The following is a 27,561-nucleotide window of genomic DNA, read 5'->3' as shown; positions in this document are numbered from 1 at the left end:
CATATTTATACTCCTAGCTGAGAGAGTGAGCGAGGATTTAATAAGACAAAGAAGGGCTCAGACCCTCTGAAAAGTTAACAGATCCAAACTGAAATCATCACTGGAAGATGAGTTCAAAATGATCAGAAGAGCCTTCCTTCTTAAGCATGAAAGATATTAATATATTTTAAGTGGGAAAGTGATAACAATCCAAAGTAATACTGAAAAACAACTAAAAAGAGTATAAAGAAATGGATCTAAGCTGACGTACAGATGCTCTCTGTAACAGAAAGACAGTACTTAAACAGGTACTATCAGACTTTTGGAGGTTCTCTGCTACTGGTAGGATTTTATTTTTTGTATAAACCTTCTCCTTCAACAGAATACTATTACAGGAGGACTGTTTCCCACAGGTACCCTTGAGGATTTTATAATGTGAGCCCCAGTTCTTACCCTGACAAGAGATTTCAATCTGAACACTTACTGATCATTTTACATCTTAAACGGACATCTCACTGTCAAATGTTATGAACAGCATAAAGTAGCTACATCCTCTTTCTGTACTATGAGGTACACAGCTCACTGTACTACCTAGTAATCTTACTGGGGATTTCAACTCAGAAACCCAGCCAATTCTATTACCACAGTTTCCTTATTTAACAATAAAATGTGAAAAATGATTTATATTCTGATGTATATGACTTGACATTTTGATTGATGTCTTCTTCAATCTCTAAAGAGAAAGTGTTAGCTTCAGTAGATCAATAACACGCCTACTAGTTGACATTCCATAACTTAAGCCAAGCAATACCAAAAAGACCATAACACTTTATTTTAAAGAGATGCTGATCAAATGCAACTTTTAATTTTTTTTCCCCAACCATCTTTCTGTTGCAATAACTCATTATTCAGATTAATTTTGATTCTAGGTCTCTTTCTGCATTTACCAAACCGGTTGTGATTTTATTATTTCCAGGCTCCAGTCTTTCCAGCTCACATATGTTAATATATTATACACTATAAAACATGATTGTTCCAGTGTTGTTGATGTTTCCATAAATTTGACTACAAACCATTCTAGAAATCAAATAAAATTTTAAAACTTCATTTTTCTGAAAAGGTTTCTTCCAGAAATGTCTTCTTTTCATTGGTCACTGGCAATTTTTATTTCCCATCCATAGATTTTGGGCACCCTTGGGAATTAGAGAAGCAGTTACACTGAGTACAATTTTCACTTATAATCCAGGCGTGTGGAGTTAATCACTTTTAGGAAATACAACAAGCTTATACTTTTCCATGAAACTCTCAACAGTTAAGAGCTTCAGTACTGTCCTTCATGAGACAAAATTCCTTGGGGAAAACACAGAAAAGGCCAATCACATGAAACCTTGCCAACTCTAAAGGCTGTGGCATGAATAAAAACAAATTTTAATTAACTCAACTGAAAACATCAATAAAACAATTCAATAGTTTCTACCAGTTCAAACCCACTGAAGTTGACTACATGTTGAAACCAGCGTGCTTTGGTTTTGTTTGTTTGTTTTTTTTCTTATAAATTTGTTTCAAAGATTGTGCCATATGCCTGGTGAGTAAAAGAATAATGTGGGTAGCTAGGTTCAAACACGGAGCAAGTAATTCTCTTTCCTGAGGCTGACACAAGTGGAAGATGAAGAATGCATGTCATGTAGAACTTACGTTTAAGGCACAGGTGAGGGTCAGAAAGGATCCTTTTACCCAACAAAGGACCATGAACCGAAACACATATGGCGCCTCACCCAAAGAAACTAAAGCCACCCACTGGCCGCACTTTGTAAAAGCAATAAATAATGGCACAGAAAACAAAATGAACCGCATTCTCTTCTCCTCAAAAAATGCATTTCTTCTTCTCTTAAAAGCAGAAAGGGCAAAGTAGAAAGTCAAACCAAACTAACATTTTAAATAGAAGACTGACATGGCTCCATATACTTTCAAAAGGCACCAGAAAAATAGCTTTCTCCCATAGGTACATTAGGTAATTTCTTTTTTTTTTTAAATAATGTCTCTGTTCTCATGCCATAACAAAGTGTCCATCTGACTGCTCTCTAGAAAATGAGGTTAAAAGTTCTTTACCCAAAGCCCTCCAGCATGACTGACTGAATGGGTATTTTAGAGTGTTCCTGTCTTTCCTCTCTTGAGGACTGTTCTGAGAGACTAGCATCCACAAAAGTACCAAAAAAAAAAAAAGGAAAAGAACCAGCACGCATGTTAACAGAGAGAACAGTCTGCAGTCTTTCATATGTGACTATTCTAAAGTCAACTATCTCCACAACCACGGCGTATTCATTCAAGCACCAGACCAGGAGCCTCAACTCTGGGCCAGACTGAAGAGGCTCTTCTGGCTACAGTACACAGGTCCTTTCCTTGCTCAGGGCAACTGACGCCACTCAGAGCAATGGGATTAAGTGTGTGATTTTCCAACATGAGTAACACCCATAAAGCAGTAGGAAATTTAAAAGGCCCCTTAAATTGGAGCTACAGAATAACAGTCTTATAATCTAGGTTGAAAATACACCAAAAGCTAGAAAAAGTGTAACTTCCTACAACTGTCGTCTACAAACTGCAGTGTTTGTTAATACAAAAGGGGCACCAAGGAAGTAAGGGTGAGCATCCAAGTCCAAGTCACTTGAGCGTGTTTCACAAAAGGTTACACTAAAAACTGTCACCCATCAAAGTGCAAAATAAAAGATTAATGCAGGTCAAAATTAGAGTTCTTGCAACATTGGCCAAAAGCAGCAAAGCTGAACAAGGCCGCGCGTGCACTGTCACTAGCTATAAAGTAGTACTTATGACAGATTCTGGGTAAATGACATATACTGGAGATCTGTTGTTTACAATATATTTTTTTTTTAAAAAGGAAATGTTTTACAAAAGATATACTGAGTGAAGTCACAACAGACTGACAAACATTTAGCTGTATTAAATGTAAATTTCATGACATCACCTAGAAAACTATCACTTTGCTTTTACCGAACACTACCTGTTAAGAGCAGCGCATAGTGTTCCTTCAAATAAAAGGGTGGTGTTGTTTTTTTATAGTTTCTTTTCAGCCCTTACCATATGATTTTATGAAACAATGAATCACACTTTCTTCACATTGGTAGGACAAAGAAACTGGTAAAAGTAGAGCTTCCATAGGGTTAAGAGGAGGAGGGAAGACTTTTCATGGCATACCTTCTAACACTATTATAACTTGTCATAATGTGATGTATTACTTTAAAAAAAAATGAACAAATAACAAGTCATTTGGGACAAGAAGGCAAAATTATGTCCCAATTTAAGCTCAATGCCAAACTTGTGAACTGGGGTACAACACTTACTTTGCATTTCTCACAACACTTTTGGGAGTTAATCACACGAACATGACTAACAAACAAATGTAGATTCATCACAAATACAAATGTATTGGTCACAATTATTTAGAAAAAAAAATAAGCTATAATATCTGTTTTCCATGTAAGCTCACAGTATCTGTACTGAAAGTTTCCCTAAAATTAAAACAAGTCCACTAATAATATAATTGAAAAGACTACTTCTACACTATGAGACAGAAGATATGGGGTTCAGAGGGGAGCCCATCTGAGTCAGGACTTTATCCAGCCATTGAAGAGGCCCATGAAGATGAATCTCAATCCAGCATGGAGTGCTGGTAACATCCTGCCGGTGATATTCGGCGCCCCAGCCCTAAGAAAATGAAAAGATATCATAGCAAATCCCTCTTTAAACTGTCAACCAGCCTAAAACGATTTTAACATACTAACAAAGAGATACTTTAACAGTAGAGACCACAAAACCAATCTCAGAATTCACCATGGAGTTAAAAGCAACGGAGTTACAGTAGTAAAAGAGATAGGATTCCCTTAATAGAAACCCTTGGAACGAGATATGTTTCAGAATTCTTCCTCTTTTTGAAGTTTGTAAAGTTTTGTACTTCAGAAAGTACAATATCTCATAATTAAAACACTATTATTTCTGCAGTGAGATACATTCTCACTTAATGGGATAAATAAAACCCACAAAGAGCCTCATATAAGTTCACATCAGATTTTGCTATGAAAAAGTTTTGGGTTTTCAGGTTTGGGATTTTTTTTTTTTTAAAGTATGAGGTAAGACACTATAGCTCTGATCAATGCATGCAACTGTAATTAAAGTAGCTGGGATGAATTAAACTGGAACACTTAGCTTAAAATTCTAAACAGAATTTTTTTCACATTTATGTGCCTGGATTCACCAAGCTCTCTGCTTTACAGCTTTCGGTAGTGCTGGCCCAGAAAAATAAGGCTTGGGAAGGGGGAAATGGGCAAGTAGAGACTAAACATATAAAAGTTATGTTTCTGGGGCACCTGGGTGGCACACTTCGTAGGAGTCCTGGGATTGAGGCTCGTATCCTTGCCCCGCTTCTTTGCATAGTCAGGCTCCCGGCTTCACCTCTGCTTCTCATTCTCCCTCTGCTCCTCCCCAACCCTCATACTCTCTCTCTCTCTCAATCAAATAAATAAATAAAATGTTTTTTTAAGAAGTTATGCTTCTATGGAGGGGGAATGCCTTTGGGGCTACTGATGCATAAAAAAGACCTATAGCAAAGCAGCAAGGCAACACTGGACTGTGGGTCTGAATGCCAACAAGAAAAAGCCCACTCAAAGAATTTCACAGTTGTTCTTCTTTGGCTAAACCCTTAAGGACCAAATGGATAGAGTACAAGATGCTTATATGTGTCACTAAAATTCTTCCCTAATTTTACTCACAAACCATCATCTTCAGAAGGCCAGTAAAATCAGGCCAAGAGCAAATGATAAATTTGAAAAGTTCTTTCAACTTTGCAAATCCTTAGTAACAGAGGTTAAATGCAAGGAAGATAATTTTAGTCTTCTGAAGAATTTTTAAGTCACCCCAGTGGGATCTAATAATAATTGAAACTGCTGAAGCTAAGGAACTTCAAAAGCAATTTTAATATTTCTAGCAATTCAGTCTTTAACCGAAGCTCTTTATAAACTCAGCCCCTATTCAATATCAAAATCAGTATCAGTATCATGGATTATATAATGTCCGGATTATAAAAGTAAAACTTAGACCTATCGTGTGGTTTTAAAGCTTTAAATTCAAGAGTATCATTTAAAAACCTATTAAGTCAGGTCAAAAGTAAATACTTTCATTTCACAAAGGCATTTTTAAAATCACAACCTAGAGAAATATAATATACATATTTACAGTGACTCTAATTAAGCTACAGGCTACAACCCACTCACCTTGACAAAACTCATTCGAATAGTACACATTTTGGTGAGCTCATACACTGCCTCAAATCCGTGGTTGACAGACTGAGCCAGAAGCTGAGCAAACTCTTGGTTGTTAAAAATTTTGAGGCTGCAACTGCTGGGAATCTTACAGACAGTGGTAGGATGAAAGCCGTGATGAAAGTTGCAGTTCCTACTCTGAACAAATATGCTGCTGTCACTGAGGCACTCTGCATACACCTCTCCACCAACATAGTACAGGTGAACACCTTAAAAAGACGAGCATTACAAGACTCACCTTAATACAGCAGTATAATGAAACCAAAGAGGTAGTATAAGGTGCAACCAAGAATACCCACTAACCTACAGCAAATGCCCAGCAGTCTGTAGACAGAAGCTACCACTAGAGGGCCTTACACTGCCAAAGAGAATCAAGAGCTCTCCAATGGTCCTTAAATAACTAGTAAGACTTAAGCCTCAGGTTTATCAGTTCTTAGGTTATTTTCTCTTTGCCAACAATCATTTAATATCTCTGTGAGAGAAAGCGAAGGCAAAAAGACCAAAAAGCACCTATGATCAGTCTTTTCAAAGAAGCACTTGGTGCTAAGTTAATTTAACTATCACGAAGAGACAACTGGCAAGATGCTCCGCTTTCTTTTTACTAATGGAGTACAGGAGTATTAAAAAAGACCCTAAGTCGTATATGTAATTTCAGGTCACAGGAAAAGACTTTAAATGGCAGATTTATTTTATTTCCCTTGAAAAGAGTGGTTTGGGTATTTTAAAAATATGTATGTAAGTAATATGTGAACACAGTTTCAATATTAAAACTTCAAATTATACAGCTAAAGCTGAAGTTATTTCCAACTTTTCACCACTACAAACAGTGCTAAAAAGATGATCCCTGTACACTCATACCTCATACACATGTGAGTCAAAGACTTATATTAGGCTATGGTACGAAAAACTATGTTTTGTTTTTTGTTCTGAGCAAATAAAATGACCCATGGAGGAAGGGATCCTAAAACTAGATACTAGGAAAAATGGGAAAACAGATTGTAGAATTTAAGAATTCACCAGGTAGATTTCTCTAAAATCATTCTCCTGCAGTGGGAAAACCAATACATAGAAGTGAGGCATTTCACCCACAAAATCAATGCCAAGTTAGCAAGAGTCAAAAAAGAACAGAAATTTCTTTTCAACTTATTTTTGGCCATAGTATTTTGCTGAATCTCTTCTCTAAGAAATCACATCACAATTATAATTGTACCTCCTGTAGGTACAAATAAAAGTTTACTGTTCGTAGGTAAAGGGTATAAGTGTACCTTCTGTTCTATCTAACCTGGACTAAGACTTTCTCAAATCCAGGAAACAAAACAGAGCTAGTGGCAAAAACTAAACTTAAAAGCCAGGCAATACGCTCCACCTGGGAAAGGTTTCCTTCCTGACCACTTGATACATGAGACTCAAGACATTTCACGGAGGTGGGAAAAGTTCCTTGTTTGTTGTGGCAACTGTCTTGTGGGATGAAATGGAAATAAAACCTAGTTACCTGAATTTAAAAGGTAGGAGGGGTGGTGATGAAGCCACTGGAGACTTGCTATCATTCAAACTGGACTTCTTAACTATAACCCAGCTCCTCCAACATAACAGGAATTGTTACAAGGCACCTCAACTCAAAATACCGTAATTAAAAAATTCTAATCCTTCACCAGCATTCATATATTTCACAAATATTTGTCTGTACTTACTATGAGCCAGGCACTGTTCTGGCTGCTGAAAATAATGCTGTGAACAAAGCAAACTTCTGTAAAGCTTATATTCCAGTCAAGAAGACACTCAAAAAATAAATATAGGAATAGTATGATTTCAGAGACTAAGTACTATGACAATAAGGATAAGGAAAAGAGAACTGATCAGGTCTTGACTTAATTCACTCTCTAGCACCTGACACTTGAGGGCAGAGCCCGTGCCTCAGGCTCGTGGTATAGATGACTTTACACAACTCACGGTACACAGTGAGCACAACAAATGACTGATTTCAACTGAACGCAGGGAAATGACAAAATTACCTTTTCCAATATGTCGCCTAGTGTTTTCAATTGTTGAATTACGATTAACATTTGACAACAACCCCAAGCAGAATCTACTTTTGTTATTCGAAGGGTCTGTGAATCCATCTACTAACACGCTAGTAGAAGATGCATGAAAAGCCTCCCCAACACGATTGTTTAATTCATAGTAGACAATTGAACACCAATGTTTGGGCTCTTCATAGGCAACAGGCTGAACATCTGTAAACAAACCAGACAGAAAAAATGATTAGTGAGTGAATAAGAAACCCAGGATTCTTTATGTTTCCCTTTAAGTGAACCCAAGCACTCTATGAAAAATACTTTCACATATTTCACTTCAGTCTTGCTGTCCTCTCTGGAGGACAGACTCTTCAGTAAGTGGTGTTGGGAAAAAAGTTTGGATCTTTAAAAAAAAAAAAAAAAAAGAAAAATCAGTAATGCCTTGAATACAATGATTTTAAAACTTACCCAAATACAAATGTAAGGATGGATAATATCACATTTATTTTTTTAAATTTTTTTATTATTGAAGTAGAGTTGACATACAATAGCATAATGGTTTCAAGTGTATAACAATAGTGGCTAGATATTCCTGTATCTTACTCAGTGCTCACCATGATAAACATAGTTGCCATCTGTCACCGAACAACACTGTACAATATTATTATATTATTATTCCCTACGCTGTACTTTCCATCTCCATAACTTACTTCATGTGTTAACTGGAATTTTGTACCTTTTAATCCTCTTTTCCTATTTTGTACTCTACCCCCTCCAGTAACCATCAGTTTGTTCTATGTATTTATGAGTCTAATTCTGATTTTTTATTTGTTCATTTGCTTGGTTTTTTAGATTCTACATATGTGTGAAATCACATGGTATTTGTCTTTCTTTGTCTGACTTCATTTAGCATAATACCCTCTAGGTCCAACCATCTTCTGCAAAATGGCAAGAGCTCATTCATTTTTATAGTTGAATAATATTCCACTGTGTATATATCTCCTTTATTTGCTTATCTATCGAGGGACACTCAGGTTACTCCCATATCTTGACTATTGTAAATGCTACAACAAAACAGGGGTACATTTATCTTTTCAAATTAGTGTTTTCGAAAAAAAAAAATTAGTGTTTCGCTTTCTTTAGGTAAGTACCTGGTAGTAGAATTACTGGATAATATGGTATTTCTGTTTTTAATTTTCTTAGGAATCTGCATACTGTTTTCCACGGTGGCTGCACCAATATATACTCCCACAAACAGTGCACAAGGATTCTCTTCTCTCCATATCCTTGTCAATACTTAAGTCCTTTGATACTAGCCATTCAAACTGGTGTGAGGTGGCATCTTACTGCGATTTGATTTGCATTTCCCTGATGATTAGTGATGCTGAACATCTTTTCATGTGTCTGTTGGCTCTCCGTATATCTTCTTCAGAAAAATGTCTATTCAGCTTCTCTGCCCATTTTTCTAATCTAATTTTTGTTTGATTTTGGTTTTGGGTTTGTTTTTTTTTTTGAGTTGTATAAGTTCTTTATTTATTTTGGATATTACCCCTTATCAGATATATCATTTATAAATATATTCTCACATCCAGCAGACTGCGTTTTCCTTTTGTTGAAGGTTTCTGTAACTGTTACAAAGCTTTTTATTTTGGTGTAGTCCTAATAGTTAACTTTTGTCTTTATTTTCCTTGCCTGAGGAGACATATCCCATAAATATGTTGCTAAGGCTGATGTCCAAGTGATCACTGCCCTGTTTTTTTAAGAAGTTTCATGGTTTCAGGTCTCACATTAAAGTCGTTAGCCTGAGTTTATTTGGTGAATGGTTTAAGAAAGTAGTCCAGTTTCATTTTTCATATGTAGCTGCCCAGTTTTCCCAACACCACTTACTGAAGAAACGGTCTTTTCCCTATTGTATATTCTTTCCTCTTTTGTCAGATTAACTGACCATATAAGCATGAGTTTATTTCTGGGCTCTCTATCCTATTCAAATGATCTAAAGTTGACCCTGCAACTTTACTGATTTCATTTCTTAGTTCTAGTAGTTTTTTTGGTGAAGTCTTCAGGATTTTATACACACACACCCCACATAATTTGCAAGTGATAGTTTTACTTCTTCCTTTCCAGTATGGGTGGCTTTTCTTTCTTTTTCTCGTCTGACTGTGGCAGTTAGGTCTTCCAGTACTATGCTGAATACAAGTAAGTGGCAAGAATGGACATCCTTATCTTGTTCCTCATCTTAAAACTTCCAGCTTTTCACCAATGAGAATGATGTTAGTTGTGGGTTTGTCATATATCATCTTTACTATATTGAGGTACGTTTCCTCTAAATCCACTTTGTTGCATTTCCATCATAAACAGATAATGATTTCTGTCAAACGCTTCTGCATCTACTGAGACAATTATATGGTTTTTATCCTTCATGTTACTAATGTATTATAACATATTGGTTGATTTAAAGCTTTGTTTCTTCTTTTACTAGATCTTTTAGGTGTAAGGTTAGATGGTTTATTTCAGATTTTTCTTGTTTCTTAAAGTAGGCCTGCACTACTATAAACTTCCCTCTTAGAACTGCTTATGCTGTGTCCCAAAGTTTTTCAACAGGTGTGTTTTAACATTTTAGATTGTTTTTCTAGCACAATCTAATCAAGATTTATATTTATAAAACAAGCCTCTGTCTGCATCAGCAACCTGAAAGACATATATGAGTATTTGTAAAATTACTCTAAACAAAAATACGAACTAAAAAAAACAAGTGAGACTCTTAGCAAGCTAGGAATAGAGGATAACTTCTACAATTTGATAAAGAACATTTACAGGAAACTTATACCTAACTTCATACTTAATGGTGAGGAACTAGAAGACTTCCTGCCAAGATCATTAACAAGGATGTTCTTACCACTCCTTTTCCAACACTGCACTAGAAGTCCTAGCTAATACAGTAAGAGAAAGGGTAATAAAAGGTATACAAATTGGAAAGAATAAGTAAAATCATCTTTGTTCACAGATGATATGACTGCCTATCTAGAAAACCTGAAAAAAAAAAAAAAAGAAAGACAAAAAAAACCCTCCTGGAACTAATTAAGCTATTATAGCAAGATCACAAGATGTAAGGTTAATACACAAAAGTGAATCACTTTGCTATATACCAACAACGAACATGTGAAATTTGAAATTAAAAATTCATCACCACTTATATTAGCATTCAAAATAAGAAATGCTTAGGTAAAAATCAAAATAGGTACAAGATCTAGATGAAGAAACTATAAAACCCCAAAGACAGACATCAAAGAGGAACTAAATAAATTAAATAGACAGCCCACATTCATGGAAAAGAAGCCTTAATATTGCCAAGAATTCAGTTCTTCCCAATATGATCTATAGATAACCAATGCAATCCCAATCAAAATCCCAGCAAATCATTTTGTGGATATCAACAAACCAATCCTAAAGTTTATTTGGGGCAGCAAAAGATCCAGAACACCCAATATGATACTGAAGAAGAACAAAATCAGAAGCCTGATGCTATTCAACTTAACATAAAGCTACAGTTATCAAGACAGTATGGTACTGGCAAAAAGAATACACAAACAGGAACAGAAGAGAGAGCCCAGAAAAAGACCTATATAAATACAGTTAACTGTTTTCTGATGAAGGAACAAAAGACAATAATGGAGAAAAGACAGTCTTTTCAACAAATACTACAACAACAGATATTCACATGCAAAAAAATTAATCTACACACAGACCTCACATCCTTCACAAAAATTACCTCAAGGCTGGTCACAGACCTAAATGTACAACAGAGAACTATAACAGTTCTAGAAGGTAACATAGCAGAAAATCTAGATGGCCCAGGAATATGGTAGTGACAACACCAAGGCATGAACCATGATAGAACTGCTAGGCCAGATTTTACTAAAAATTAAAACTTCTGCTCTGGAAAAGGCACTATAAACAGGATAAGAAGACAAGCCATAGACTGGGAGAAAATATGTACAAAAGACATACCTGGTAAAGGACCAGTATCCAAAATATACAAAGAACTCTTAAAATTCAAGAAAATAAGCAACCCAATTTAAAAAATGGGTCAAAGACATAAAGAGCCACCTCATCAAAGAAGATATATGCATAAGAAATAAGCATATAAAAACATACTCCACATCATGTGTAATCAGTAAATGTAAATTAAGATAGCAATAAAATACCATGATATACCCGTAAGAACGGCCAAAATCCAAAACAGTGACAACATCAAAAGCTGGGGAGGATGTGGAACAACAGGAATTCGCATTCACTGCTAGTGGAATATAAAATGGTATAGCCACTCTGGAAGACAGTTTGGTGGTTTCTTACAAAACTAAACACACTCTCACCATACAATCCACAAACATGCTCCTCAGTACTTACACAAAGGAGCTAAAAACTTATGTCCAGATAAAAACCTACAAACAGATGTTTATAGCAGCTCTATTCATGATTGCCAAAACTTGAAAGCAACCAAGATGTCCTTTTGCAGGTGAATGGATAAACTGTGGTAATTTCCAGATGATGGAATATTACTCAGCTCTACAACGAAATGAGCTAGCAAGGCATGAAAAGGGATGAGGGAGGGGCGCCTGGGTGGCTCAGTGGGGTAAAGCCTCTGCCTTCAGCTCACGTCATGATCCCAGGGTCCTGGGATCGAGCCCCACATCAGGCTCTCTGCTCCGCAGGGAGCTTCCCCCCCTTCTCTGCCTGCCTCTCTGCCTACTTGTGATCTCTGTCAAATAAATAAATAAAATCTTTAAAAAAAAAAAAAAGAAAAGGGATGAGGGAACTTAAAATGCATGTTACTAAGTGAAATAAACCAATCTGACAAGCTATATACTGTATGATTCTAATGAAATGACATTCTGGAAAAGGCAAAACTATGCAGACAGTAAAAATATCAGCGGTTGCAGGTCAGAAAGAGTGAGGAATGAACAGGCAGAGCGCAGAGGATTGTTACAGCAGTAAAACTATTCTGTATACTGTAGATATATTTCTGCATGTTACCAGTACGATAGTAGTACATTCCTCTCATTATTCATTTGTTAAAATCCACAAAACATACAACAGCAAAAATGAACCCTAATGTAAACCATCGATTTTGGGTGATGTGTGAAGATAGCTAAGTCTGTAAAAACGTACCATTCCAGGGGCGCCTGGGTGGCTCAGTGGGTTAAAGCCTCTGCCTTCGGCTCAGGTCGTGATCCCAACCAAGGTCCTGGGATTGAGCCCCGCATCAGGCTCTCTGCTCAGCAGGAAGCCTGCTTCCCTTCCTCTCTCTCTGCCTGCCCCTCTGCCTACTCGTGATCTCTGTCTGTCAAATAAATAAATAAAATCTTTTAAAAAACAAACAAAAAAAATGTACCACTCCAGTATAGGGTTTTGGTAGTTGGCAAGGCTGTGCATGTGTGGAGACAGAGGGTGTGTGGGAACTCGCTCTACTTTCCACTCTTATTTGCTGTGAACCTAAAACTCAAATGAAAAATAAAGTCTGTTTTATTTTTTTTTTAAGATTTTATTTATTTATCAGATAGAGATCACAAGTAGGCAGAGAGGCAGGAAGGGGGTGGGGGGAGCAGGCTCCCTGCTGAGCAGAGAGCCCAATGTGGGACTCGATCCCAGGACCCTGGGATCATGACCTGAGCCGAAGGCAGAGGCTTTAACCCACCGAGCCACCCAGGTGCCCCATGAAGTCTGTTTTAAAAAAAACTAAAAGTGGGGCGCTTGGGTGGCTCATTGGGTTAAGCCTCTGCCTTCGGCTCAGGTCATGATCTCAGGGTTCTGGGATCAAGTCCCACATCGGGCTCTCTGCTCAGCAGGGAGCCTGCTTCTTCCTCTCTCTCTGCCTGCCTCTCTGCCTACTTGTGATCTCTCCCTCTGTTAAATAAGAAATAAAAAAAAAATCTTAAAGAAAAAAACACACACACAACTAAGTGAGCATGAACTTTGGATAAAAGCTGGTATACAATCTAATGTCAAATGCCAGAACTGCCTACAGAGACAGATATATATACAAAAAAAATTACCAGCCAAACTCTTATTACTGTAGAAGTCAACAATTCATAATAGATGTAATACATGGGAGGGACACATGTAAATTTTTCACCCAGTGCTGGTGGATTATCTTTCTTGGGGCTGAAATCAGAAAGAGAAGTCAGGAACTCTCAAATTCCCTTTCAAAAAAGGCACAAATTAAAAATATCCAAAAAACTCTTAAGAGTGGCTATGTGGACTAGGTAGGCAATACAAAATAACAGGTTAACTTTTAAGACTCCGTTTTGATTACTGAATTGCAAAGAATTCAGATGAGGAGGAAGAGAAAAAAGTAAACCAATGTGGACCCATAAAGAGAAGTCCTAAGGGCTCAGAATATGAAGTTTATATAAAAGATAGAATGGGGGGGGCCCACAAGCAAAGACACATACAAATGAGTTGTAAGCAGTTATAAGAATAGTGTCAGGAAAGCTAGAGCCAAAAATGAACAGAAGCTTGCAAAGAAAAAATTGCTAAGCAAAACTAAAAAGACAACTTTGGTTCAGAGAAAAGAAAAAGAAGAGCTCTGCTCAAGGCAAAGGACATATTGTCAACTGGCAATTCAAGGCGCTGCAATTTCACTCTGATGTCCCTTCTGCCACCTCTGTCAAAATAAAACAGAGAGAAAAAACACGAAATAGGACTGAAATGACAGGAAACTTTGGTGAAAAAAGACATCAACGAGGGCAAGATGACTTGAGTGCCAAGTCTCCCTAAGGGGACTCAGCTGTTTGGCTGCGACAAATGATAGTGCAAGGATTACCCAACAGACACCACCATGGAGCCGCATGCACGCTGATCTCTGGACAGCTAGGACAAAGAAGGGAAGGAAGACGGCAACGGAAGTAAATCCAGCCCGAAGTCTCAAAATAAGAATGAGAACACCATTTACTGGTCATCCCCTGATGCACTATGTTAGAGCCATTATACATAGTGTCTAATCCAATCAACAACTAATAATTCCTGTGTAAATATTCTGTTTAATGTACAAATGAGAAAGAGAAGTAGAGAGACTTTAAATGCTAACTGAGGCTAAAAAGCGAGTAAGGAGCAGTACAGGAATTCACCTCCAGTGACATTCTGTTCTATGTGAAGGTAGACTGTATAAATTATAAGAAAATTAGTATGATATAAGTCCTAGATAAGTTCTACACCTTGAAAAAGCAAAGACAGTATCCACACATTAACAAGACTACTAAGGAGGGCTGACATTTAACTGTTCTTAGAAATGTGGGGTTCCCGGAAAAACAAAGTGTGACATACACTCACTCCTTCAGTATCATCACACACACATACAAAGCACACAAAAACATCATTCTTTTAAGAAATGTATAAAATGGCAGTACCGAACTTCTCCTAAACTTGTTATAAACTAAGAAGATTAAAGTCTCAAAACAAAGTGACTTCAGGAGCACCTGGGTGGCTCAGTTAAGCACCTGCCTTCCATGATCTTGGGGTCCTGGGACTGGCTCCAAATCCAGTTCCCTTCTCAGTGGGGAGTCTGCCTCTCCCTCTCCTTCTGTCCCCCCCCATCCCCACATGCTCTCATGGGCATGTGCTCTCTCTCTCAAATGAATAAAATCTTTTTTAAAAAGTGACTTTAGAACAATGAGATACCAATTCACATCCATTAGGATGGCTACTGTATTAAAAAAAAGATGGAAATTAACAAGTATTGGCAAGAATGTAGAGAAAGAACTCTAAAGCACGGCTAGTGTTAATGTGTAAATGGTATAGCTGCTGTGGAAAACTGTTTGGCAATTCCTCAAAAAGTTAAATAGAATTACCATAAAATCCAGCAATTCTACTCCCAGTCATAGGATACCAAATGATTTAAAAAGCACAGTCCAGCAATACCTGTACAGTAATATTCATGATGGCATTATTCACTATTCTACCAAAAGGCAGAAACAACCCAAATGTCCACCAACTGTTAAATGGGTTAACAAAATGTGGGATATGCATCCAAGAGAACACATTCAATCTTGGAAAGAAATGAAATTCTAATACATGCTATAACATGAATAAACCTTGAAAAGATTAAGCTAACTGAAAAAAGCTAGTTACAAAAGGACAAATATTATAAGATTCCACCTGGCAAATTCATTGAGACAGAAAGTAGAATGGTGATTACCAAAGGGCTAAGGGGAGAGGGGTTACTGTTTAATGGGTATAGAGTTCTGTCTGAGATGATGAGAAGTTCTGGAAATGGACAGTGGTGATGCTTTGCATGTCTCTGTGAATATACGAAATCATACTGAGTTGTTTACTTTACCAACAGAGCCCCCAAAGCAATGAAGCAAAAACCAGCATGAATGAAAGCAGAAATAAATGATCCAATAACAACAGTTGGGGATATCCCAACCTGCAATCTCACACTCTCAACAACTAATACAACAATTAGAAAGAAAATATGCAAGGATACAGAAGACTTGAACAACAACACTATCAACCAACCTGATCTAAATAAAATGCACAGAATTTAGGACACCCTACAGTATCAAAATGTATAGGGTTTTTTTTGTCTTGTTTTTTCAAATGCACATGGAATATTCTCTAAAACAGACCATTGCTGTGCCCGGGGTTGGCAAATCTTTCTTGTCCACCAAATCCAGGAACATACAAAAGGGATTAAATACATGACCAAGTGGGATGCAAATATTTTAGGTTTCGTAAGTCACATACTATCTTTGTCACATATTCTTCTTCTTTAACAACTCTTTAATAATCTAAAAATCATTCTTAGATCACAGGCTACATAAAACATACATAAAACAATTCTCAATAAATTTTAAAAAGAACTGGAATCATACAAAGTATGTTCAATGCTTTGTAATCAACATGGAATCAGATTAGGAATCAACAGAAAAAATGGGGAAATCCCAAAATATATGGAAACTGATTAATGTGTTACTAAATAATCCAAGGGTCAAAGTAAAACATCACAAGGGAACTTGAAAAAAATTTTGAACTAAATAAGCATAAAAACAAAACATACCAAAATTATGGGATGCAACTAAAGGAGTGGTCTTGAACTCCTATGCTAAAAATGTAGAAACACTGAAACCAATAACCAAAGATTTCATCTTAAGAAACTATAAAAAAAAAGCAAACTAAAAGTAGAGTAAGCAGAATAAAGAAAATAATAGCAAATGAATTTGGAAATCAATGAAAAAAAGAAACCTGGTTCTTTCTAAAGATCAACAAAATTAACAATCCCTTAGCTAAACCAACCAAGACACAAAATACCAAAACCAGGAATGAAGACATCACCACTAACCCCTAAGGAAATTATAACTATTATAAAATATATTATGAAAAACTTTATGCCAACAAATTAGACAATTCAGACAAAATGGAAAAACTCCTAGCAAGACACAAATTATCAAAGCTGACTCAAGAAAAAGCAGAGACTCTGAATAGACTGATCCAACTAAGGAAATTGAATCAGTAATTAAAAATTTCCCCATAAAGAAAAGTCTAAACCCAAATAGCTTCACTGGTAAATTCTATCAAATATTTAAAAAAGAAATAATACAAATAAGCCCTTCCAAAAACACAAGGGAACACTTCCCAACTCATTCCATGAGATCATTATTACCCTGACACCAATGCTAAATAAAGACATCACAATCCCTGCCTCACGAATATACAAGCAAAAATATTCAACAAAATATCAGTAAATCTAATCTAGAAATGTATTAAAAAGAATTATACACCAAGACCACATGAGAATATCCCAGGAATAAAAGCCTGGTTTCATATCAGAAAATAAGTTCTTGTAATATACATCAAATAGAAAAAAGAAAGAAACCTCATCTGATCATCTCAACAGATGCAGAAAAAGCTTCTGACAAAATCCAACATCCACTCATGGTAAAAATTCTCAGCAAACTAGGAACAGAACTAATAGTTTATGGCTAGCCCTTCCAGAATGATGGTAAAAAGAAGTAGTGAGAACAGGCATTCTTCTCTTGTTTCCAATTATAGGGGAATAGTAATTCAGTCTTTTACCATTAAGGATGATGATAGCTATAGGTTTTTCATACATGCCCTCTAATAATGAGAGAGAGAGAGAGAAAAAAAAATTAAAGGCATCCAGATTCGATAGCAGGGAGAAAAATATGCTATTTGTCACGAACACATTCTTATATTTAGAAGATCCTACGGAATCCAGAGAGATAAGCACACACACACAAAAAAATCCCTACCAGAATTTATAAATGAATTCAGCAAGGTTGCAGGTTACAAGATTAATATAAGAAAAACCAATTGTATTTCAATATATTTAATTAAGAAGAAACCAAATTCCATTCACTTCAGAATATATCTATAAAGAGATGCTAAAGTAAAAAAATTTAACTTGAACACTGGAAGATCTAAATAAATGACAAGACATACCAAATCTATGCACTGGAAGATGATGGAAAACCTCCCCCACTGATTTAGATTCAACGTGATCTCTATCACAATCCAAGGAGGGGATTTTTGGAGAGGCAGAAATTAACTACTAAAATAATAGGCAAATGAGAAGAATGCAGAACTGCTAAACAATTTTGAAGAAGAACAAAGTTGGAGGATTAACACTTTTTGTTTTCAAAACTTACTATGAAGCTTTAGTATGTATTTTAAGACTATGAAGTACAGACATAAAAATCAATGAATAGATTGAGTCCTGTAATAAACTCTTACATTTATTCCACTGATTACGGAAAAACTAAGGCATGCTAAGGCAATTCAGTGGAGAAATGGTAGATACCATTTTCCACAAAACAGCGCTAGAACCAAATGGATGCCTACATGCACAAAGATGAATTTAGATCTCTACCATACAGAAAGCTTAACTCAAAATAAATCACAGACCTAAATGTGAAAGCTAAGGCTACAGAACTTCTATAAGACAAAACAAAATTTTCATGACTTTGGGATAGACGAAGATTTCCCAGATGCACATCAAAAACAAGAACAAGGGAAGAAAGAAGTGATAAACTAGACCCTCAAAATTTAAAACTTTCAGCTCTTTCTGCCATCGTACAGCCTACAGAGGCCTGCTGGGAACAGAACTCCTAAACTGACACATATGTCTGGAAGGCTATGGTCCAGAGACATTTTTGCTAGCTCTAAGTGAGGTCTTCTGAACTAGAAGGAGTGCACAGCTCTTCTTAAAATTGAAGGTGTTTATGCTCAAAATGAAACTGAACTCTTACGGAGGCAAGAGATGTGCTTCTGTGTACAAATCAAAGAACAACACAGTGACTCCTGATGGCAATCTGTACAAAATCAGAGTAATCTGGGGAAAAGTAACTCGTGCTCATGGAAACAGTAGCCTTGTTTGTACCAAATTCCCAAGCAACCTTCCTGCTAAAGTCATCTGCCACAGAATCCATGTGATATTGTACCCCTCAAGGATTTCAACTTACTGAATAGAAAATAAAATTGTGCCCCCCAAAAAAGGTTGAAAACTTTTGTGTTTCAAAAGACATTAAGAAAATGCATCAACAATCCAGAGTAAACAAAAACATCTGCAAATCATACATCTAATGAAGGACTTCTAACCAGAATATATAAAGAACTCTCACATCTCAAAAATAAAACAAACAACCCAATTAAAACTGGGCAAGAGATTTAAATAGGTCATGAAAAAAAAGATACACGAACAGCTAATAAGTACATAAAAAATGCTCATCATCATCACTGATTACAGAAATGATGGAAAATTAAATGCAAACTAAACAGAAGCACACATTAAAACCTCATACCCACTAAAATGGGTACATCCAAAATACTGACAGTAACAAGAATCAAGAGCATATGGAGATGGGGTGTCTGGGTGCTAAGTTGGTTAAGCATCTGCCTTCAGCTCAGGTCATGACTCCAGGGTCCTGGGATGCAGCTCAGGTGAGGACTCCAGGGTCCTGGGATGGAGCACCTCATTGGACTCCTTCTCTCTCTGCTGCTCCCCCTGCTTGTGCTTTCTCTCTCTCAAATAAATAATCTTTAAAAAATAATTAAGAGCATATGGAGAAACTGGAACCCTCATATGTTAATGGTGAGAATATAAAAACAGCACTGCTATTTTGGAGAAATTTGGCAGTTTTTCTTAAATAGGTAAATTCACCATATTGACTTAGAAATTCCAGTCTTAGGTATTTTCCCAAGAAAAATAAAAACAAAACCCATACAAAAACTTATATGCAAATGTTCCTTAGAGTAGTAGTCATACTAGCCAAAAACTAGAAATAATTCAAATGTCCACCAACTGGTGAACAGCTAAAAAAATATGGTACATCCATACAATGGAAAACAGTTCAGCAATAAAAAGGAAAAAACTACCGATACATGTTTCAACATGAAAGAACCTTGAAAACATTACGCTAAGTGAAAGAAGCCAGATGCAAACAACTATACATTATGCGATTCTACTTCCATGAAATATTTAAAAAAGGTAAATCTATATATACAGACAACAGATTAGAGGCTGTCTGGAGCTGAGGACAGGAGCAAGGATAGACTGAAAATGTGTACAAGGTTATCTTTTAAAAGGATTATGAAAATGTTCTAAAACTAGATTGTGGTGATGGTACAAAACGTTATACGTTTACTACAAGTCACTGAATCATATACATGGATAAATGTTATGGTTTATAAACAACACTTCATAAAGTTTTTTAAAAAATGGTAAGAAGTTAAAAACAAAATAGCAGTAACAACAAATTATGATGAAATTTCTCTTACCTCTGCTGGATATACTGGGCATAATCTGAGGAATCATATTATTGCTTGTATCCATTGGCTGGGAATTATCTTGACCCATTTGATCATCTGGTGGCATATAGGCAGGAGGAGGAGTATCAGCTAAGAAGAAGAATATGAGAAAAGTTAAAGTCCCAAAAGAATTATTAATACCTTCATCCTGCTTAAAAGTATTCTAAAAGCATTAAAAAGTTCCTAAGATTGGGGCGCCTGGATGGCTCAGTGGGTTAAGCCTCTGCCCTTGGCTTGGGTCATGATCTCAGGGTCCTGGGATCAAGTCCCGCATCTGGCTCTCTGCTCAGCAGGGAGCCTGCTTCCCCCTCTCTCTCTGCCTGCCTCTCTGCCTACTGTGATCTCTGTCAAATAAATAAATAAAATCTTTAAAAAAAAATTTCCTAAGATTACTAACAGGGTTTGTCACTGAACATTATAGACAAACAAAAATGTAGGATGCTACCTGAGGCAAGAGAAAAGGAGAAAAGACAGCACACCTATTAGTTACTGAAAACCTGCTAAAGGACCACATATATTCAGTTCAATCCAGGATAGTAGATCAGTGCTGAAATTCACTAAAATAGAATTCAAGGTCAAGAATTTTGTCTTTATGTGCTTAGACCCATGCTGGGAGGAACTGCAACAACTACAGACCAATCTGGAGGACGCAGATTAACCTAGTTTGAGTGTACCTCTACAGAGACACTTTGAAATTACCAAGATCACATACTATATGTTGTTAATTAATACCAAAAACTAAAACTATACTCTCCACCTGTATGATCGGACTACCAACATGAACAGCAAGTAGACATTTAATTCTTTCAATATCCTGAAATGGCTGTAATGCCTTACTAAATGATTAGGTAATTCTTAGGACATCTGAATGTGAACTAGACAATCTGAATTCCAGCCCTCGTAGTTAAAAAATCTCTGCAGAAGCTACAGCTCTATTTCTGTCTTTCACTCCAAGGTTTGTACAAAATATATTTTGACAGAGAACTGTAATCAAACTGAATCTAGGGCAAAGTATGAAAATCAGTTCTGGCGCAAAAACCTAATAGTACATTGAACAGTTGATACTTAATTCTTCTTAAAAAAATAAAAAACCACATCAACCAATGCAACAAAGAAACCAGAAACAACATACTTACCTATGACTCCACCTGCGACAGTAGCCATTCAAATATTTCTTGACAAAGTGACATGATGCGTCCATATATGACAGGCCATAAACAAAATCTGGGCACTTTATAAAATCTACTTATGAACTTTCCCTGGGCAAACCAGTTTATCAGTTACCTAATTAAAGATAACTGGGGTGCCTTTTTAACTTTCCAAAGTCTATAATCATATGACAACCAGTGAAGTTAAAAAAGCATACAGTTTAATTCACAGACCTGTATCCCTGAAGCGAGTAATACACTATAGTAATACACTACATGTTTACAAAAAAAAAAAAAAAAAAAAAAAAAAGCAAAAAGCACAGACTTGAGAGCAGAGAAACCTAGACCGCAAAGCTCAGGCAAGATACTTAAACTCCTAAAGGGAGTATCAGTTTCTTTCTCCACCTGTATGATCGGACTACTATCTCACATGGTTGCTCTGAAGATTAAATTTAATGCAGTATCTTCATCACAGTACCAGTTATACAAAAGGCACTCAATAAATGGTACTTCTATTACAAATTACATGAAAGTATTTAAGTCAAACAAGGTTACTTCTTGGGGGGGGTAGAACTTTAATTTTTAATGCCTAGAAATACATAATTTGGCTGTTTGGGCCAATAAATGATCCAATGATACCTAAAATACACTTTCAGTTTTCCAGAATACCTACTCCACATCATAGTCATCAAACACAAAGTCTTTTTCTGCCTTCAGGTTTTTGATAACCTGTTAGAACACTGCTTTCACGTATATAGACCCCCTATGAAGCCTTTCAAGTTAGCACCATTTGGCTTCACTCTCAGGTTGCAGGGGTAGCCACTTTGCATAGCTAGTTATAAATATATATATATAGATAGATATATATATATATCTATCTATATATATATATTTCTGTAAGTTTACCCATTCATTTCACAAATATTTATTGAAGGTCTGCTATATACCAGGCTCTGATATAGGGACTGGGGATGTAGCAATTTAAAAAAAAAAAAAAAAAAAAGGCTAAAATTCCCTTTTTCATGGAGTTTATAGTCAAGAAAGGGAGAGGAGGAAAGGACAGAATATAAATACAGACAATCTGTTGGGTTGTAATATAGGCTATCAAGAAAAATCAAGCAGTGAGAGAAAGAAGACAGGATGAAAGGAGAATATGAATTTTTTTATTGTTCTTAAAGGATCATCTCTCTAAAACTGTTTGCTTTTTTTACAATGTTCAATTTATTTCAACTAAAAAAAAAAAAAAGGCAGTTCATCCATTTCTCCTACCTCTTGCCTCTGACAACTACCCAAATGTTCTCAATATCTATGATCTGGGTTTCTTGTTTTTTTTTTTTTTAGATTCGACATATAAGAAAAATTATATGATATTTGTCTTTTCCTGACTTACTTCATTAGCTTAATACCCTCAAGGTCCAGCCATGTTGTCACTATGACAAGATTTCATTCTTCTTTATGGCTGAATATACCACAATTTTCTTTATCCATTCATCCATGGATGGACACTTAGGTTGCTTCTGTGTCCTATTATAAATCATGTTGCAACGAACCTGGGACTGCATATGTTCTCAAGTCAGCGTTTTTGTTTCCTTCAGATAAGTAACAAAAAATGGGATTTACTGGATTACATGGCATTTCTATTTTTAATTTTCTGAGGAAATGCCACTGTTTTTCTTTTCTTTTTAATTTAAATTCAATTAATCAACATATATTATTGGTTCCAGAGGAAGACGTCAGTGATTCATCAGTCCTATATAATATCCAGTGCTCATTACAGCATGTGCCTTCCTTAAGGTCCATCACCCAGTTACCCCGTTCCGCCACCCCCTCCCCGTCAGCAACCCGCAGTTTGGGAGATTCCATACTGTTTTTCACAGTGGCTGTACCAATCTGCATTCCCACCAACTACATGAGGTTTTCCTCTTCTCCACATCCTTGCCAAGGCTTGTTATCTCTAGTCTTTCTGATAACAGCTACTCTAATAGGTATAAGGTGATAGATATATACTCATTGTGGTTTCAATTTGTACTTCCCTGATGATTCATGATGCAAAGCACCTTTTTCGGTACCTGTTGATCATGTGTGTCTTCTTGGGAAGAAGGCCTATTCAGGTCCTCTGCCCGTTTTTCAGTTGGAATGTTTGTTTTTGTGCTAGTGAGCTGTAGGAGTTACGTATTTCCCATATTATCCCCTCATCAGATATATGATTTTCAAGTATTTTCTCCCATTCAGTAGGTTGCCTTTTCATTTTATTGATGGTTTCCTTTGCAGTGCAGAAATGTTTTTGTTTCATGTAGTCCCATTTGTTTATTTTCTGCTTCTTTTGCTTTTGAGGTCAATTCAAAAAATCAGCACCAAGACCAATGTCAAGGAGCTGCCTGCCTGTTTTGTTCTAGGAGTTTTATGATTTTAAGTCTTATGTTCAAGTCTTTAATCTCTTTTGACTTAATTTTGTGTAGAGTGTCAGATAGTAGTCCAACTTCATTCTTTTGCATGTGGCTGTCCAATTTTCCCAACATCATTTACTAAAGACTCTCCTTTCCCCGCTGCATATTCTTAGCTCCCTTGTCATAAATTAACTGTCCATCTAAGTGTGGGTTTATTTCTGGGCTCTCTCTTCTGCTCCACTGACCTACAGGTCTGTTTTAAGGCTAATCCCACACTGGTTTAATTATAGTACCTTTCAAACAGTAAGTTAATTATACTTCCAATTTTTTAAAACTTTGTTTGAAAAATTACTATAGCTTTGTAATACAGTTTGAAATCAGGCAATGTGATGCCTCCAGCTTGATTCTTCTTTCTTAAGATTGCGCTGGCTATTCTTGAGTCTTTTATGGCTGTATATAAATTTTAAGATTGTTTTTTCTATTGCTATGAAAAATATGGCCACTTCCGTTTTTAAAAAACATATGGTACACAGCAAAATAAAATCTAAAACTCTTCTGAAATCACATAATTACCAAAGAACACAGAGTCAAAAATAGCCATCTCTTAGCATGTAACAATTCACCAGAGGGCCGGCAGTATAAGAACAACCGCTGATTCTCAAGGGTCATCGTTTTAATCAATAAAATAAATTCTTACCTGGGAGTTGAAATGGACTTCCTGGTCCAGAACTTGCTGGGGAATTGGGATATGTACTGCTAGCAGGGGAAGGGGGATAAGGGCTATTTGGAGATAAGGGGAAAGGAGTGTTGTTGGGCTGGTGGAAAGAATCTGGAAACGTTGCATTTTGTGGCATGTGCGGCTCGTTGTGGCTCAGGTTTCTAAACTGAACCAAAAGGCTGTGTTGTGGATTGAATTCATTGTGACGAGGCACTAATACTGGAGGTAAGACTGAAAGACAAAAATCAAAAGTCATCTGTCAGCAAAGACTAAAGCAAATATCCCAAACATATTAAAGGATAGAAAGAAAGGATTCGGTAGAATTGTAAACCTATTAAAACAATTTACTTTCAGGAATGGCTGCTTTGTAGAACCTTGAATGTATATTTACATAATAACTAAACCAAAAGCACTCTAAGGATTTAGGCCTGCATAAAGAGCTCTGGAAAACTGAAAATCCAGGAAAGATACCACTCCTGTTATAGGAGAGAAGGCATATTTTAAAACAATCCTAACACAAAGAATTTAATGTAATGAGAGTTCAACAGAGTTGAGGACTTCCATCTAGCAATAATCAAAACGTTTTGGAAAAGATTACATCTGATCGGACATTGAAGAACAGGGGTGGAGGACAGCAGAGAAGGAGATGGGGAGACTCCAGAAGGGGGATGAGAAAGCATATTAACAGTTGGCCTAAGCATTGAACTAGGAGTTGAGATTAGAGTGTGATGCTGAGGTCAGCTATTATGATGCCCCAAAAGCCTCAGTGTTTCCAATTTTGAACATCTCAACTTTCTTAGTTGGAGAGATTTCACATTTTATGTTCTTCAGTCAAGTCTTCCCTAGTGAAAATAGTAACATTTCCTAAGTAGAAGTCTTCCATTCAAAATCACTTTTCTACACATGATCATAATGAAAACATATCTAACAAAGCCTAAATACTTTAAGAGACCTATTTTTTAAAAGCTTAACTTTATTCAAACACTCACTATCTCTGAAAACCCAAATGACCAATCACAAAGAAATGTCTGACTACCCACCCCCGTAGGAAATGTAAACAAACATGATTTCTTTAAACTCTATGGTATGAGTTCATCTCTTATACAACTTTCCCATATCTGTCAAAGTAATTTTACTTCCAAAAATCTCACTTTGACTCTGACGTCATTCAGCAGCAACAAAATTAATCTATCTTTAAGTTAACTAGATCATACTTCCCTGCCTGAAGTAGGGATGTACCTGAGGAATGAGAGGCTCTGTAACTCAGTATTCATACTGTTTTTCATCTCTTTTCTTTGTACTGAATCAGTTGTAATTATGTGGTTAATATCTGATTACGATTGTTTCGTTCTACTGTGTATTACCAACTGCTGTTCCCTTTACAGAATGATGGGACAGCTGCCACTGGAGAGTAGGGCATTAGACAATAAGATTTTCTATGTTTAGCTGGCCAGCAAGCTGAAAGACTAAGTGAAATAACTAATGAGGAATTCAACCCAGTAAGAATTCTTCTACTTTTTTTTTTTTTAAAGACAGAGCTAAAATCATGGACTTCTCTCTTGTATATTATCTGTACACATCGCTTTTTAAAGACTATTTTCCTCCAAAATACATAGTTTAAAAAGGCAGATGCTACAAGAGATAACAAACACAGCAATTTCTAAGTCTCCTCTCATACAGCTTCCAGAGACAACAAATTTAAACTCTTAGCTACCTCTTCTAACATTTATTTTGTGTACTGCTAAACAATATGCTTATATTGCTATTATTAATTTGCCAAAACACCATCTGCCAGTTTGCTATTGTGGCAAATGAAGTAGCTTTCTTACATTATTCTACCCCACTCTCATTCCCCTCAATATTAAGTTACATTAAAAATGCTGGCTAAATCAACACTTGGTGTTTATTATCTGTACAAATATTATTCATTCCTGAGCCAAGTATGTACTATGATTATATTTGTTCTTGAACAGTGCTTTAAGTAAAGCTGATTATTGACTTGTTACTTCATTTGCTTAATCTTAATTACACACCACTAATATTTCCAGAAGTCTAGCAGATATGTTAAATTCCTATCAATACTATTTTCCAGATGCCACAAATATGTAATCTATTAACTCATTTTTCCCCTGGACTCTTCATCCTTCTACAATCTAGACTGCTAAATCCTTAAGTCTGGAGATCTCAAGTCCTTAGACTTCCATTCTCTTTTGTTGGAACCCATTTCCTGGACCTCATGCTCTATTAGTTTCCTAAGAAAGGTAAAACGAAGGGGGCACCTGGGTAGCTCAGATCGTTAAGCATCTGCCTTTGGCTCTGGTCATGATCCCGAGGTCCTGGGATGCACCCCCATCGGCTCTCTGCGCAGGGGAGAGTCTGCTTCTCCCTCTCCATCTGCCTCTCTCCCTGCTCATTCTCTCTCTCTCTCTCTCAAATAATTAAGAATTGTTTAAAAAGGTAAAAAGAAGATAAATTTTTTGTCCTTGCAATTTTTTGTCCTCCTATGAAAATGTCTTGTCTTTTGTTTGTCTGCAGATTCCAGAATAAACAACTTTTCTCTCTGAATTTTAGGGGCACTGCTTCACTATCTTCTGGAATCCAGAACTGCTCTAAGAAACCCAACATTCTCACTTCCAGTCCTTTCTATATGTCCCATCTTTTCTCTCTGGGAGTTTTCAGAATCTTCTTTTTTAACCATGATATATTAAAATTTCATACATGGGTCTTTAACCCTAACAGCACTATCACTGCCATTCTTTTAGCTAGTCTCCATACCCAGTGTTATTTCCATACCAGGCTTTTATTGTCTCCATGTGAAATCCAGCATGGAAGATAGACTCGAAGATGGCCACCATAATTCCTGTCTCTCGGCAGGTACTCACCCTTGCAAAACCCTCTCCCTTTCAAGGTATTATCTCTGAATTGCTGCTCACCAACAGAACATGGCAAAGGTGATAGGATGTTATGTGTGACACAATATAATTCCCTTCTATCAAGAAAACCCTCTCTCTTCTTACTGTTTTTGAAGAAGTAAGCTGCCATGAATGCGAGCTACCCAAGAAAAAGGTGGCAAACAAATGAAGGCAGCCTCTAGTCAACAACCAGCAAGAAGAGTCCAACAGCCCACAAGGAACTGAACCCCATCAATAATCACGTGAG

General features: G+C 36.5%; 1 protein-coding gene and 1 pseudogene across 1 annotated transcript in view; one reads left to right on the top strand and one right to left on the bottom strand.

Moving 5' to 3' along the window:
• Positions 1-1,994: 1,994 nt before the first annotated feature.
• Positions 1,995-27,561, bottom strand: part of SMAD5 (SMAD family member 5) — a 51,249-nt gene continuing 25,682 nt past the window's right edge. The window contains exons 3-7 of the mRNA XM_032837759.1: positions 24,382-24,633; positions 20,120-20,239; positions 7,322-7,543; positions 5,262-5,518; positions 1,995-3,699 (exon numbers count right to left, since the gene is read on the bottom strand). Coding sequence (XP_032693650.1) covers positions 3,556-3,699; positions 5,262-5,518; positions 7,322-7,543; positions 20,120-20,239; positions 24,382-24,633 — 995 coding nt within the window. The 3' untranslated portion in view covers positions 1,995-3,555. The remainder of the gene's footprint in view (positions 3,700-5,261; positions 5,519-7,321; positions 7,544-20,119; positions 20,240-24,381; positions 24,634-27,561) is intronic.
• LOC116855181 lies at positions 18,465-18,807 on the top strand (annotated as a pseudogene).

This window comes from Lontra canadensis, unplaced genomic scaffold (assembly GCF_010015895.1).
Source record: "Lontra canadensis isolate GAN:19392208 unplaced genomic scaffold, GSC_riverotter_1.0 scaffold99, whole genome shotgun sequence".
NCBI lineage: Eukaryota > Metazoa > Chordata > Mammalia > Carnivora > Mustelidae > Lontra > Lontra canadensis.
Note: the sequence above shows the minus strand (reverse complement) of the source record. Positions and strands in the feature narration are given on the sequence as shown.